Below are 15,667 nucleotides of genomic sequence, written 5' to 3' on the forward strand. Positions count from 1 at the left end.
ACTCTCTTCTGTGAGCACTTCTGCACACAAAAGGCCATATGTCCTTTTGAGGAAGATGGAAGAATATTTGCATATAGGTGAAATCAGTGCATCATTTTTCCTAAAGTGTTCTGGCTTCCTCATGACTTCTGGATCTTTGAACTAACTGAGCTATGTAATTGCTTAAGTGGTTCTAACTCCATCATGATAGCTGAAGTCAGGCCTCTTTAAACTATACTAGAATTCTTTCAGTTATATACATCAATTTTAGTGAAACATACCACCCCAACCTTGCATATGTGTGTTCAATGATATTCCCTGGACCATGTCTTCCTAGGAGTTGATTGTCTCAAATGAAATTGGAGAATCTGTTTTAACACATCTTCATTTCAGGGCATCAGTTACCTCAATAGTTTACAAAGCTACTTCAGCCTGCCCAAAGAGCATACTTATAGAAAGCACTTTCTTCTGGCTATTTTCCAATGACATAATTAGGAGTTAAATATGTGGGTTGTACATGATGAAAGTTATATATTATCTTATAACACATTTCAAGTTCATTTAATATGCTATTTTGGTTATCAAAATATCAATTTTAGTTATCTGGTGGAATAAACTTTAAAACAAAAATTATAGCAGCAGATGTTTGTGCTCTCCTATTTGATCTAACAAGTCTGGTAATTGCACCTATATCAACAGCTTTATTAAAGTCATCCATATATAAAGTTATATTTACTTCCTCTCTGGTCTGTTGGCCTTAAATTCTATTTCCTCATATATTCTCCATGCTTTTGTCAATATAAATTGGCAATATATTTTAATACTTTAAGCATTTCTTCTCATCCCAGTTTTCCTTTTAATAGTCCCCTTTAGCATTCTCTATTATAACTCTAATTATCAATATAGAGGCAGTGAATTTTGTTTGTCCTGGACAAGAGCATATTTGGGATACTCTGAAGATAGATGTTACCATTGTGGCCATCAGTCTTTCCAAAAGCCAATCTCAGTGTCATAGACAGAGGAATAGAGAAAACTGCAACTGGCAATGTGTTCCTGTGGAATTTCAGGATTGAGTTTAACCTGACTTACCCCAATTATCCCAAATATGTCCATTCTAAATGGTGTCCCTCTCACATCATTTCCAATCAATGTATTGCAATGAAACGTAGTATGGTGTGAATTCAAACTATGTTGCTATGCCACAAAGTGCAAGATCAGAAATTGTTCTAGTTTTCAACTACACCAGACATGAGGCACAAGGACAGAACTTTATTGGGGACAGTCATGGAAAATCTGAGGTTTTTTGACAATGAATTAGCCAAGAATGTAAAGTCATTTATTTCAAAGCCTCTCATTTATTTCAATGTTGTTGAAACTGGTCATATCACTTTTTGAGCACTCTTATTTCACATTCTCATAATATTTTCAAGTATTATCTGAGACTGAGTTGGAGAATGAGCAGTCTTTAATATATATTTCCCTCCAATTGACTTCAAGTGATGACTTACAGTTAGAAAACTTGGAGACCTTACTATGTGTATCTCATTCTTTAATGATTACCTCACTCTCAAAATCAGTTAACCAATTCCAAATTCCTCTGCTTAAGGGTATCTTTTTTTAAAAGTGTATCTTTGATCCAACCACATCTGATGCCAAATTTTATATGGGTTATGACATGAGTTTTGCAGGGTAGAGTAAAGGCAAATGTTACATAAGCTTAACCAAGACTTAAATTTATTTTTATCTCATTTTAGCATGCATGCTGGTATTACAAAAATGTTAAATTCATTGGGATTAGTATACTAGTATGGCATCCTGGAAATTGAATGCATTCTTTCTTATTCAGTTGCTATCTCTAGGATGTTTTGCTCATTCCTGAAGCTCAATAGAGTTTGCCATCATATTTTCATTAAAGAAGTTTGAGAATGTAAACAAGAAAGTATAAAACCCTATTAATAAAGGCAATGTCAAGATACTGCATGCATAAATTTCATTTAGGCACACTGGCCAGAACTGGGCACAATATACAGATAGAAGAATAGGAATTGGAAATTGGATGTTCATCTGGGTAGCCACATATAAGATAGGAAACTCTAGTAGTAATAAAAAAGTATTACAGAATGTTTATGACTCTTATACTAGTTTCTGACCTACCATGTAATATACACAAACTATTGGGAGAAATGAAAATCTTTAGAAAAAGGTGAAGGTTAAATCATGTGCAAAATATTTAAATGCCCCTTGAGAATTGAAAGTGACATTTTCAGTTTGCAGTCAATTATCTACAACAGAATGTATTTTCATTTTACCGTCTCACTTTTTATTCTCATCTAAAATTAAAGGTTTACTTTATTTTTCATCTAAAATAACCTTTACTCTTTTGCTTCTATATCCTTATCTATGTGCCTAGCATTTCAAACCTTGATGTGTGGTAAAGTAACACATATTATGGCAATCTATAGTAAATTCTCTAGAGACATAATTAAAAGAAATGGTGTGTGTGTGTGTGTTATTTTATGTCATACAGTAATGTACAATTTGGTGACTTTGGAAATGATGTTCTTGGATCTCAGTTCCCTCTGAGAATTCCTCATTCTTATTAGATATTTTCCTTCAGGGTTCAGAAAGTATAAATCCTCCATGGAATCAAGAGATGATTGTTTCATACTTAATATAAGTCAATTGTAGCAAGGGAATAATTTGATAAACTTCCTAGATAATGTGCAGTAAATTAGTCAAACATAATTTTAAGACCATTATTCAAGTATTTTATGTGTTTTAGGATGGAGCAAATTATATGGAGAAAGAAATGGAGCTTCAACGTGCCCTGCTCACCAGAATATAAAACAGTTAAGTATCCAAATACAGAAGGTTTGCCTGAATAAATCTGCATATTACCTTATTAAATAAAGTTATCTGGAATCATATATGTATTGGGCAGATTACTTTGTGAATCTAAATTTTGAAAATGATAATCTTTCTAAAATTATGGATAATTTTTCTCAGTTGATAGATTTTAACACAATTTTACTCTTCTATTTACATTAAATAGTTAGCTTTTTACCACCATTTACAGTTTAAATTGGAGCTAACTGAGAAAAACCTAAAATGGAATAATGATGTAAAAAGAAAAAGACTTTTGTTAATGTTTATCTAATATTAAGAATACCTAACAAATGAATTTTGACTGCCACTATTACCTGTGTTCTAAGGATTTCATTATATGACCTTTGTTGTTCTTTTTATAGTTGATTGGTGGTGATGGGTGGTATGTATGCTTGCTGAAGTTGGGTAAAGCAATGGTTTGATGTGATGAAAATCTAGTTTAGACATTTTGCAATTTTGCATTTGTATAAATGTTGCCATTGGGGATATTTGTGTACATTCTTGCTTTTCATTTTTAATTTCACCATGTCTTATATAATATAGGAAAATAGTAAGAATAGTGCTTGTCATATACATAGTCTTCAATGAATCCAGGTATTTAGTATTGCCAAAATTTCTTAATAGTTCATTCACCAGTCATTGCAGTATTCTTATTGGGATAGGACAATATAGTCTACCTAAAATTTGTGTCAGCCCCATTCCTCCCAATCATGTGAGTTTGTAATTTACCAAATACTCTCTTTTTTCTTTTAGAGCTTGCTGATTTAAAAGCGAGTCATAATTTTTTCTTTACATTAGGAAGTGAGCAAAGTGGTACGTATTAAGTATATAAGTATTTTCCTTGGTAGATACTGTTCCATTATTTAATTAATTACACAATGTTCAATATTTTAAATTTTCTTGAGCTCATTTACCTAATAAACTAACTCAGTCTAAAAACTCCCTTTTAATTCTCTTTAGGTTGCCATGACACTTTAACTTTCTCTCCCCTTTACTTCTACCTCTTCATAACATTTCCTAAACTTGTTTTGATATTGATTTGCTTCTATATCCCTTTATTTTCTATTTCATTTTACTCGACCCTTCCATTCTCAGTACCTTAACCAGCAGAAAGAATATTGTATTTTGCTCTCTATATAAGCAATACCACCTGTTCATAACAAATGTGCATTGCAGTAGTAAGTGATATCTGTGATGAGTGACAAAGGAGATGTAGGATGAGAATCCTAACAGGAAAAGCAAATGGAATTGTTCTCTAACTTACAGTAGCATTTTTAAATTCTAATATCAGCCATAAATGAAAGCAGTCAGATAAGAATCATGGAACTTGAGTTTTGATTCACCGAGTAGACAGTGAAGGGCTCACTATCCTAGATATTGAGAGATATAGCCTTGGTATGTATGGATACTGTTTTAAATGCTAAAAGTAAACTGATGCACTTGCCATTTCTGTATTAGTTTACAATGTCTTTAACTGACCAATTAAATGGCATATTATCCCAATGCTTGCATATCTTCCAGACAGAAGTTACATTTACTTAGATGTATGAACATTCTAATTCATTGACATAAAATAATGAACAGTTGCTACTCTTAAGAATTTTTCCTGTGTTAGAGTATATATTTTAATGTGTTAAGTCTCTCTCCAGTTACTCTGGAAATGAATAATACTTATTTATACTGGCATAAACATACATAAAACATAAATATACTTTCTGAAATATTGGTTTCCTAACGTTAATTATTAGATATCACTGCTATCTTGCCATCGGGGTCATCAGGCATTATTCTATTTTTCTATTCAGATGTGATAGAAGTCCTAGGACAGTAATGAGAAACCATACAAGAGTGACCATGTTTATCCTAGCGGGTTTGACTGATGACCCACAATTGAAAGTTGTGTTATTTATCTTCCTGCTTCTCACCTACTTGCTCAGCATCACTGGCAATCTAATCATCATCACACTCACCCTGCTGGATGCTCACCTCAAGACACCCATGTATTTTTTCCTTCGAAATTTTTCCCTCTTAGAAATCTCTTATACTACTACATGCATCCCCAAATTTCTGGCTACTATGGCAACTGGGGACAAAGCCATTTTCTATAACTTTTGTTTGACTCAAGTGTTTTTTGCCTTTCTTTTTGGAGCATCTGAATTTTACCTGCTGGCAGCCATGTCCTATGACCGCTATGTTGCCATCTGTAAGCCCCTGCACTACACGACTATCATGAGCAGCAAAGTCTGTGTACAGCTTGTCCTCAGTTGTTGGCTTGCTGGGTTCTTTGTCATATTTCCACCACTTATCATGGGTCTAAACCTTGATTTCTGTGCCTCCAACATTGTGGATCATTTCTACTGTGACACCACTCCCCTGCTGCAGATCTCCTGCTCAGACACACGCCTCCTGGAGACCATGGGCTTCATCTCAGCTTTGGTAACACTCTTGGTCACGTTGGCAATGGTGATAATATCATACATTTACATTGCATTGACGATTCTAAAAATCCCTTCAACTAATCAGAGGAAAAAGGCATTTTCCACATGTTCTTCCCACATGATTGTGGTCTCCATTTCTTATGGCTCCTGTATCCTTATATATGTTAAACCTTCAGTCAAACAAAGAATATCCTTTAACAAGGGAGTTACAATGCTCAATACCTCAGTTGCCCCACTTTTGAATCCTTTCATCTACACTCTAAGGAACCAGCAAGTGAAGAAAGCCTTCATGCATGTGATACAGAGAATTATCTCTTTTTCAAGAAAATGAAAATATGTTCAGTTATGGGAGGTGAGTGAAATATGGAGTCTGGGCTGATATGCAATTATCCATTTATAATTTTTAATACCTAGTTTCCTCCTTTTTGCCATTTTTTTTGCTATTGGTCTATATCACTCCTCAAACTTTCTTTTTTTTTCCCACAAAAATGCTGTCAGAAAGAAGCTGTTGCCTTTCTTTGTCCATTAGAAATATTTTAAATTTTAATTTCTCTTCTTTTGAATAGCTAATCAAAATAGCTAAAATTTTCCATCTATCTCTTGTATTTTGAGAATTCAGTATATCAAGGCTTTAATATAGTGTTTAATTTTTTCTTTATTTAGTGTACCATATAATGCACATTTTATTATATTACATGACTGATAAATAATAATTTTCAGTCTGTCACAACCTAATTAGAATTATCATTTCTATAGGATACTATTATATTTTTACCAACTGTGTATATATATTACATGACAAATAATAGTAAGTCCAAACAAGTCATTTCTTTCCCTAGAAATCATTATGGAAAAGGAGATAAAAAGAGAGGAACTTTGCATCAAAGAAATCTGACAAACACTACCTCAGGTTATGCTGATGTATGCAGCCGTGAAATGATGTGATAAAAATGGCAGTTTATCTACATATCTTCCACCCAAAAGATACAACCCCAGCCTAACCATGAAGAAAATATTAGTGAAATTGACACTTTGGGGTCATTTTACGCAATAGTTACCTTTTCTACTCAAAACTGTCAAGTCATCAAATAAACGAACTTTGAGAATCATGTCATAGCCAACAACAGCCTGAGGATGCATGATGATAAATATAGTGTAGTATCCTTAAGGAAATTTTGCAATAAGACAATCTGAATAAAGCATGGACTTTAGTAAATGATAATAAATCAATTGCAGCATTATTAGTAAAAAGGTTTCATACTAATGTATTATTCAGTAATAGAGGAAAATGGATGTTAGGCCTGTGGGAACACTCTGCACTTTCTTCACTCATTTTCTATAAATATAAAACTGTCCTGAAATAAAATTATTATTTATAAATTATTAGTCCTTTGTTATCCATAAGAATACTAAATATATTTAATAAAATTATCTTTTAAAGAATTCTAACTTGTTTTTTTGATGAAGTAAACAAAAATGTTATTTCTGAACTTGTTAGAGATTCTTACGAACACATATAAAGTATTCTTTTAAAAAGTGTCCCAAATCAAACTGAAGGCACATCATTAAACTAAAACATTGTGACATTAAGAATTCTTTGAGGCAATAATATTTCACATTTCATTGAATTTAACCATTTCAACATAGGTTACTTTTTTTTCTTTTTTTGGGTGCATGGTCCAGGAATCCAACCCAGGTCTCCTGCATGAAAGGCGAGCATCCTACCACTGTACATTTTAAATATTTATTAAAGACATTAAATAATGCAGTATTACTTAAAGCACAATCATAAAATAAAGGAACTTAACAAGACAAAGATCAAATGTGTTTCATATACAGGATGAGGCAATCTCAGTCATAACACAATATTAATCTTTTCCCAGAAAAGTCTGCTTAAAACAGCTCCCAAGTTTAGTGTTTAAAAATGAAAGTCTTCTCATTTAGAAAAATCAAACATTATTTGATTACTACAGCCTATTCTTCCTCTGAATCTTGTAATTGCTTATTTTCATGTAGACACTAAATTTATGAGATAAGAACAGATTTTGTAATGGCGTAAAAATTAAAAAACAACAAATTACAAATATTTGGTTTTAAAAGCAAAAACATACACATGGTATTTCAGATATAGAAATGCTGGTGATTCACTTATGAAAGAGATGTATTTTGGTATATTTGGTGGTAGGATTTTAAAATATAGAGCACTTCACCAATAGAATCAGGTCATTATTATATAAAAAATCTACTTTTCTATTCAGTTTCCTATTTTGAGCAGAAAAGCATCAATTTCAGTGGAATTTTCAGTATAGGATGAGGCCACAGGAAAGGTCTCTGTGGAGTTATGTTCATGTGTCAACTTGGCCAGGTGATAATGCCCCTGGCATTCTGTTTCTGTGAACTTGAATCATTAGTATGTGAAATTCATTTATGGCTGATTGCATCTGCATTAGGCTAAGAGGAGTGCCTTCTGCAATGAGTGATGCTTATTTTAATTAGCTGGAGGCTTAAAAGAGAGAGGTCAATGCAGCCCAGTCCAAGCAGCTCAGTATACTCATCTCTACACTTGCATTTCAGCCCAGATTTTTGGAGATGTAAAAAAGAATCACCCTGGGGAAAGCCATTGGAACCCAGCAGCCAGGAGAGAAGGCCAGCAGATGTTGTCATGTGCCTTCCCATGTACCAGAGAACCTCAGATGAAGGCTAGCTGCTTTTCCTCTGAGCTATAAATTTTTAACTAAATAAATCCCCTAATTAAAGCCTATGCATATCTGGTATGTTGCATTCTGGCAGTTTTGGCAGATGAAAACAGTCTCAAATGTTTAAAAGTTGTTTGGCTAGAGAAAAGTTTTCTTGAAACTTGGAGACAGTTGTTTATCATGCTGTGCTAGAAGGCACTCCTCAATGAACTTCTTCCCCAGGATCTTCAGAGTAAAGCACAGGATCTGGGCTCCCAGAAGTGGTTCCTCCTGGCTGGCACCCTGACCAGCAGGCCATCCTCACAGGCATGCTGCATGCAGCACTGCTGGAGCTCTGCAACCTGCAGGGAGACTGATCCCTTTCATGGGCTTCAGGCTTGAGCTGTTCCACCACGCACTGCAGAGCATTCACACTGTCTCTTGGAGACATGGGGTCCTCTAAGTTGGTTTTAAGAACATTTTGCGGTAACTAGTTATCATTTGTTTTATTCTATGTGTGGTGGTTACAGTTAGGTGTATTTGAATTTATCCCAGAGAGCAAATATGTTACCTCATCATTCATTTTCAAAAAGCCAAAAGTAGGTGCATTCTTTAAATAGTGTGTCCATAAGAAAAAATATCACTTCCAATTAAATTGGCATACTCTTTGAAGCCAAGGGCAGATTTCTTGGTAAATGACTGCTAAAGGAATCATTTTATTCTCTTCAAAGGAGATTTACTGAAGTACACACACATACAAGTTTGTTTCATACAGGGAAAACCCAAATATTGGAGGACACAGGTAATGTTAGGCAGAACCCTTTCCCCCATGATGTGAACAACCCCTATTACATGAAGTTTTCCCCACCCATGATTTCCAAGAGCCCCACTGAGCCCAACCTAGGTCATGCCTTTTTGCCCTCTGGCAGATATTATCTTGCAATTAACTCCCTTTACCCAACACCACCCTCTTGCAGTTGCAATCCTGCATGACTAAGGGAATATTTAAATGTTAAGCCTCCCCAGTGACATGTCTTAGCCTATCTGCTCATAGCCTACCAATAAAGCTCCTTTGTTGAAGTTTTAATCACTTCTCCTCCCTCTCAGTTGAAAAACCTGTCATTTTGGTGCTGATACTTGAGACTGGGAATGGAGACAGAACCTCCATAGGAAGGCATGGAACCCACTTGCCTGACTTCAGCACCAACACTGGTGAATCATCTCAGTAAGGAAAAATGGTCTCCACTTTTCTCCCTGGCACTCTCTTTCTCTGTTGTCCTGGACAATACATCTAAATCCTAGCACTAGGGGAGAGTTGCCTGTGCTGGGTCCTAGACCCTAGGAATGAGTGAAATGGTGGGGTGCCTCCATTCTCTCCTCCACATACTCACTGGACTTAAAACTCTCAAGGGGGGGATGCCCACTTGGTTGTTTCTAAGTCATCTAAGAGTGAGAGTTTCTCCTTACCCTACCCATTTTCATGGGAAACAGGCAGTCCTTGGTCTTGTTACTGATTTAAAACCCAAGAGATTATTTTTCTATTGCAATACCACCTGTTCAGTGTACAAATTAGATAATGGGTTGGTTTGGCCAGAAAACAGAACCCTTGACCCACAAGTTCTTCTAGACCTTGACATTATTCTCATTTGGGAAGTGGAATGAAGTCCCATATATTCAAGCCTTTTTGGGCTTGCATAGGTTCCCCTCTCTCTACCAAACTTGTTCTACTTATCAATCTTTCTCCAGTCCTCTCTCCCAAAACAATCTAGTTCAGAACCCAATGCCCCTTCTCCTCCTCTCCCTGTCTCTTCCATAGAGCCCACTGAAGACCTTTTCCTCAAAGCCACTCTCCACCCCCCACCCCCACCATGTAGCACCTCCTGGCCAAGCCACAGCTGCTGTGGCACAGCCAGAAAATAACCCTCTCCATCTCCTCCTCCTCCCCCATCTCCAGATTCCACTACAGAATCTCAGCCCTCTTCCTATGCTTCCCCTCCTCCACCACCTCCCTACACAGCCCTCCTAATTAACCCGAAACTGCTGCCATTTTCCCTTTTCCATTTTTGACCTCTTAAGTCAAACAACAATATTTAGGTTCTTCTCTATTGACCCCACCCCATTTATTAAATAATTCTAATCCTTACTGTATCCTATGACCTCTCCTGCTAAGATCTAAGCGTTCAAAGCCTGTTTGTTAGTTGATGTATTCAGTTTAGTTATATCACTTAAATATAATAAGTGTTAAGTGTCTATCTGAATTTTTTAGTTGGTATGTTCCTACATCTACCTGTATTGTTCAGATGTTCCTAATTGGTTACTGATTACCGAAATTCTTGTAAAAGGGAACCTTTAGGCTGTATTGAAAATTGGGAAGATTTTAGTTATGAGTCTATAAAGAGAATGTTTGCTTCTTTAACCTAATCTGGATTCAAAATTATTTAAAATGAAAATATTACCATTACAGTTAAAATTAAAGATATTACAGTTAAAATTTGTTCTCCAAAAAGGTAAAAATTGGATGAGATAAGATATTCAGCCCTTTAGTTGTCCCTCTCAGAAGTATTTCTGTGTTACCATTTCTTGTGTAACTAACTTTCTATTTATGTCTATCTGCATGTTCAATGTATATTCTCATATCACCTAGTGGTAATACTAAATTAATAAGAAAAAATCTTAAAAAGCTCTATTTGAACTGATTAAAAATAATTAGATTTCTTATATAAATATATGAACTCATACTTATGAAGTAAAAAAGTGAAAAGAGAGAAAAAAAAAACCTCCAAAAGGCAAGATTCAGAAACTTTAGTTTTGTAATTACTATCAACAAACTGGACTTAGAAAGAAACTGGAATTTCTCTAAGGCGGCAGAAAACCGCTAAAAGGCTGCCTCTGGAAAAAGTGAAAACCTTTTCCAATGGTCTTGATCACAGCATTTTTGTGAAATAAATTTAATTTATTTCTAATAAGTCTAATTATTTATTGATTATTAATAATAAAATTATTTCTTTTTTCACATATTTTTTAAGAAAACAGCATACTTAGAACCATGACAATGGATATCTTAGTTAGCTTAAATATAGCATATTCAAATGAAGTATATACAATCATTGTAAAACCTGTGTTTGTGCAATAAGTTTCATAGATGAATTTAAAATTGAGGCAACAAGGAAAAAATCTACATATTCTGATAACAAAGTTCTTACATTCTAAGTATTAAAAACTAACTTAGGACAGTGCAACAGTGACTCTGTGGCAGAATTCTTGCCTGCCATGTTGGGGACCCAGGTTCGATTCCCAGAGCCTGCCCATGCCACAAAAACAAAAAATAACTTAGATACCATTTGATCAGCTGTCAAAACTGTGAATGTTCTCAAAATATCAAGTAGAAAGTTCTTAGAAATATCTGCATTGCTATAGTAACAATCTGCATTACTAAATATTTTCCTTATTTCAGGAAAATATGAAGATACAAATATGCTTACAATTAACATATGAAATCTTAACCACCTAAAATGGATATCTTAGTTAACTTATCCATAAGCACATTAAATATATATCTAAATAATTAAGTTTAATTATTTGTAAAGAAGGGTACAGGAACTCCCCAAATTCCATGACCCTCACCTAAAACTTCCAAATCAAAGCTCAAAAACCTAATTTCTTTCTGTCCAGCCTATCCCTGCCCCAAGGCTTACCCACCTAGAGCAGTTATGGGGGGGGCTAGGCACAGAAAAATATGGTTAAGTGTGGTTTAGAGTTCTTATTTTTTTTTTTACTGGCCTGTAGATTAGAAATGGTAAGCATAAAAAATGCTACAGAATAAGCTATGTTTGTTAATATTTTTTTCAAATAAAACCTTTGCAATGGTAACTGCAGTAATCAGATCATTATTAAAATGTAAATATCCTTGAAATAGGAATAACTGAATAACATCTGTGGTAGTTAGATTCAGTTGTCAACTTGGCCAGGTGAAGGTACCTAGTTCTGTTGCTGTGGACATGAGTCAATGGTACATGAACCTCATCTGTTACTGATTACTTCTGCAGTTGGCTAGGAGGCATGCCTGCTACAATGAATGATGTTTGATTTAATTGGCTGGTGCTTAAATGAGAGACTCAATGTAGCACATTCCAAGCAGCTCAGCCTATGTCATCTCAGTACTCACAGTTTAGCCCAGGCCTTTGGAGGTACAGAAAGAAATCATCCCAGGAAAAGTTGTTGGAACCCAGAGGCCTGGAGAGAAGACCAGCAGCAGACCATCCTGTGCCTTTCCATGTAAGAAATGAACCTCAGTTGAAAGTTAGCTGCCTTTCCTCTGAAGAACAAAATAAATCCCATTTTATTAAAATCCAATCCATCTCTGATGTGTTGCATTCTAGCAGCTAGCAAACTAAAACAACATCTAATCAAATTTCAGGAGTAAAATGAAAGATCTTTAAGAAATATGGAAGTTTTCCTGTATGTAAGCTTGGGAAAAATTAAACAATTGTAGTATATTTGCCAGGACTTGATAGTCAATGTACTATGTTTTTCAATGTACTTTTGAAATTGCTTATAATTTTAACGTATCATGAAAAGAGACATTTTTTTATTCTCTGATAAAAGAAAGCTATGGTAAATTAAACAAATACATTTTTATACTGTTTGGGTGTGTTCCCTTTAATTTATATAAGCTTACAATAAAAGAAGCTAGTCTAAGGCAGTACTGAATTGGAATGAGAGATTTTAGGCACATTGTAATGTAATGTTCTGAATGTAAGGCATATAAATGCATGGCTGTATTACTGACTCAAGCATAAATTTCTTTCTCCTTTCATTATTTTGTAGTATCTCTGTCTCTTCTCCCCTTTATGAATACTGTTATTGTAAGGAAGAATGCTGGTTCAAAAACTTGGTGAATTTAGTACCAAATTTATTTCTAATTATGTGCAGTCTAGATAAATAAAAATAAATAAAAATCACTGGAGAAAGTGATTTGAATAATTTCAATGTTTTTAAATTTATAAAGACCTGTTTTGTGCCCCAGCATATGATCTATCCTGGTAATGTTTCATGAGCACTAAAGAATATATATCCTTCTATTTTGGGGTGTAATGACTTATATAATATGTCTTTTAGATGTAATCATTTATCACATTGTTTGCATTCTCTTTTTTCTTGTTGATCCTCTCCCTGGTTGCTCTATCTATAGAGGAGAGTGGTGTATTGAAATCTCTTGCTATTATTATTGAAATATCTATTTCAGTTTTGCCAATATTTTCCTCATGTACTTTGGAGCTCCTTGAGTGGAACATAAACATTTATGATTGCTATTTTTTTCTGGTGAATTGTCTGTTTCATTAATATATAGTGCACTTCAGTGTCCCTTATGATGTCTTTACATTTGATGTCAATTTTATCTGATATTATTATAGCTACTCCTGCTTTCTATTGGTTACAGTTTGAATGGAACTTCTTTCTCTATCCTTTCACTTTCAATCTATTTGTATTCTTGTGTCTAAGATGAATCTCTTGCAAATAGCATATATCTGGATTATATTTCTTTAGTCCATTCTGCCAATCTGTATCTTTTAAGTGATAAGTTTAGTCTATTAATGTTCAAAGTTATTATTGAAAAGGTATTTCTTGAATCCACCATCTTATTTTTTGGATTTTATCTGTCAGATCTATATATTCTTTTCCCTCTTTCTCTTTTTGTCCTTCAAGTTACATTTACTGGTACTCTTCAATCCTATGCCCTCCTCCAGACTTCCTTCTCCCCATGTCATTTTTTTTCAATTGGTAGAACTCCCTTTAGTATTTCTTGTAGGGCCAGTCTCTTGTGGGCAAAGTCTCTCAGCATCTGTTTGTCTGAAAATTTTAATTTCTCCCTCACTTTTGAAGGAAAATTTGTCTGGGTACAGAATTCTTGGGTGGAAGTATTTATCTTTCAGGATCTTAAATGTCATGCCACTGCCTTCTTGCCTACATAGTGCCAGTTGAGTAGTCTGAATTTGGTCTTATGTGGTTTCCCTTGCATGCAATTGATTTTCTTTCTCTTACCACTTTCAGAATTTTCTGCTTCTTTTCAACATTTGATAGACTGACTAGTATGTGTCTTGGAGTAGGCCCATTGTTGCTTCCTGTTTGAACAGAGCTCAAAGGATATTAAGGAATGATGAGAAAGAAAGAAAGGAAGAAGGAGAGAAAGAAAGACACAGACGGGCTCAGAGGGTCTGAAGCTTGAGTTTACTTCAGACAGACTTCAGACAATTTTATTCTTAACCAGATCCTGGTTATATACCACAGGATGACAATAGGCATGCATGCATTTCCTGAGGGAACAAAGTTCTTATCTTTCAGTGTTCTTCCTTCATACTTAAAATAACCATTTGGGGTAAACAAACATTCTCTTCCTCCTAAACTGTCTTACATAAATCAGATAACATAAAGCAGCTTACTGCTGCCACCACCCTAATGCCATCTACTCCCAAGTAGTTCTGCAGGTCTTATGTTAATCCTATCTCCTACATTTCCCCTTTTATTTTATAAGTCGAGGTGACCGCACCTGTCTTAGGTTGCCTTTAGGCTCTGAAGGGTCTTACCCATCATTGGCTGCCAGTCAAGCTCTCTGACTTTGATTATCTGTTGTTAAACACAGCTGAGGAGGAAGCAAAGTATAAACAGCCCCGAACCTAAGATTATTTAGCTCTTGGGTAAGTGATTGTGTAATATCACCTCCCTAGGCTACATGTAAATTATTCTGAGATAATTCTAATACCCATTTTTGGTAATTCTAAGATATCAGGACTTAGATCTGAAAGCCTTAAAAGATGCCTTTTCCCTTTTCCCATTCAATTTCAGACAGGCCATATGTTAAAAGAGGGTAATACAAAAATTGCTCTCATTCCTTTTACACTTTAAACTTTGTAAAAAAAATTTAAATTATACATTTGATCTCCAATATGAACCAATATCATTTCTATATCATTTAGTCTATTATTAATTTGCTCATCAATGAGATTGTCTATGCCACAGTTCACTGGTGTTTTTCTAACAATGCTGCATCTGTATAGTTTGTTGCAATGCAGTTCCAGCGACTGCGGCCACTGTGATGCTTCCAATGATTCCAATGGCAGCTACAATAATGAGTCCAATTAGTCTCTTAGTCCTTTTTAGATATTCTTTTGCCAAATGGATCAGTATATGTGTTTCTGGAGAGGATTGCCAGGATCTTGACATCTGCACCAGCAGCCAAATACCTCTTCTTCTCCTTGCTGCTAAAATCATCTCATTTTTCTGCAATATAAATTCTTGGAGACAAGTGAATAGAGAATAATTCTTATAATTAAAAGTTTGATTTCCTGTATGTGTATAGTGTTTATGGTGGCTATTTAGAGAGAAGTTATAGTTACTAGAATATGCTGTAAAGATTGGTCCCAGTCCTAAGAAAAATTTCCCATTAATTTCTGTGACATATTTATCATCCCAAATTTTGGTACAAATCATCCTCTATGTAATAACTCTGGTTTAACTTGCCTATCCATATAGTCTCAGTTATCTTCAACCCCACAGGGGAATCTTACAATTCCATAGGAATCATTAATTATGATAACTGCTTGATCCATATGACATGACTGCCATCCATTCCAACTTTCTTTCCCATCTATCAGGCAAATATCCTTTGTATCTGTAGAGTTATGCATACAG

General features: G+C 34.8%; 1 protein-coding gene and 1 pseudogene across 1 annotated transcript; one reads left to right on the forward strand and one right to left on the reverse strand.

The window, feature by feature from the left end:
- The first annotated feature begins 4,695 nt into the window (after nucleotides 1-4,695).
- Nucleotides 4,696-5,634, forward strand: LOC143690016 (olfactory receptor 6C74-like). The gene has a single exon (XM_077168030.1). The coding sequence runs from the start codon at nucleotides 4,696-4,698 to the stop codon at nucleotides 5,632-5,634; it is 939 nt and encodes a 312-aa protein (XP_077024145.1).
- A 2,592-nt stretch (nucleotides 5,635-8,226) lies between these two features.
- LOC143690017 (guanine nucleotide-binding protein G(I)/G(S)/G(O) subunit gamma-10 pseudogene) lies at nucleotides 8,227-8,429 on the reverse strand (annotated as a pseudogene).
- Nucleotides 8,430-15,667: the final 7,238 nt, after the last annotated feature.

The sequence above is a fragment of the Tamandua tetradactyla genome, chromosome 7 (assembly GCF_023851605.1).
Source record: "Tamandua tetradactyla isolate mTamTet1 chromosome 7, mTamTet1.pri, whole genome shotgun sequence".
NCBI classification, from domain to species: domain Eukaryota; kingdom Metazoa; phylum Chordata; class Mammalia; order Pilosa; family Myrmecophagidae; genus Tamandua; species Tamandua tetradactyla.

Coding starts and splice junctions, on each gene's coding strand:
- LOC143690016 (XM_077168030.1), top strand. CDS start 4,696: ATGAGAAACCATACAAGAGTGACCATGTTTATCCTAGCGGGTTTGACT.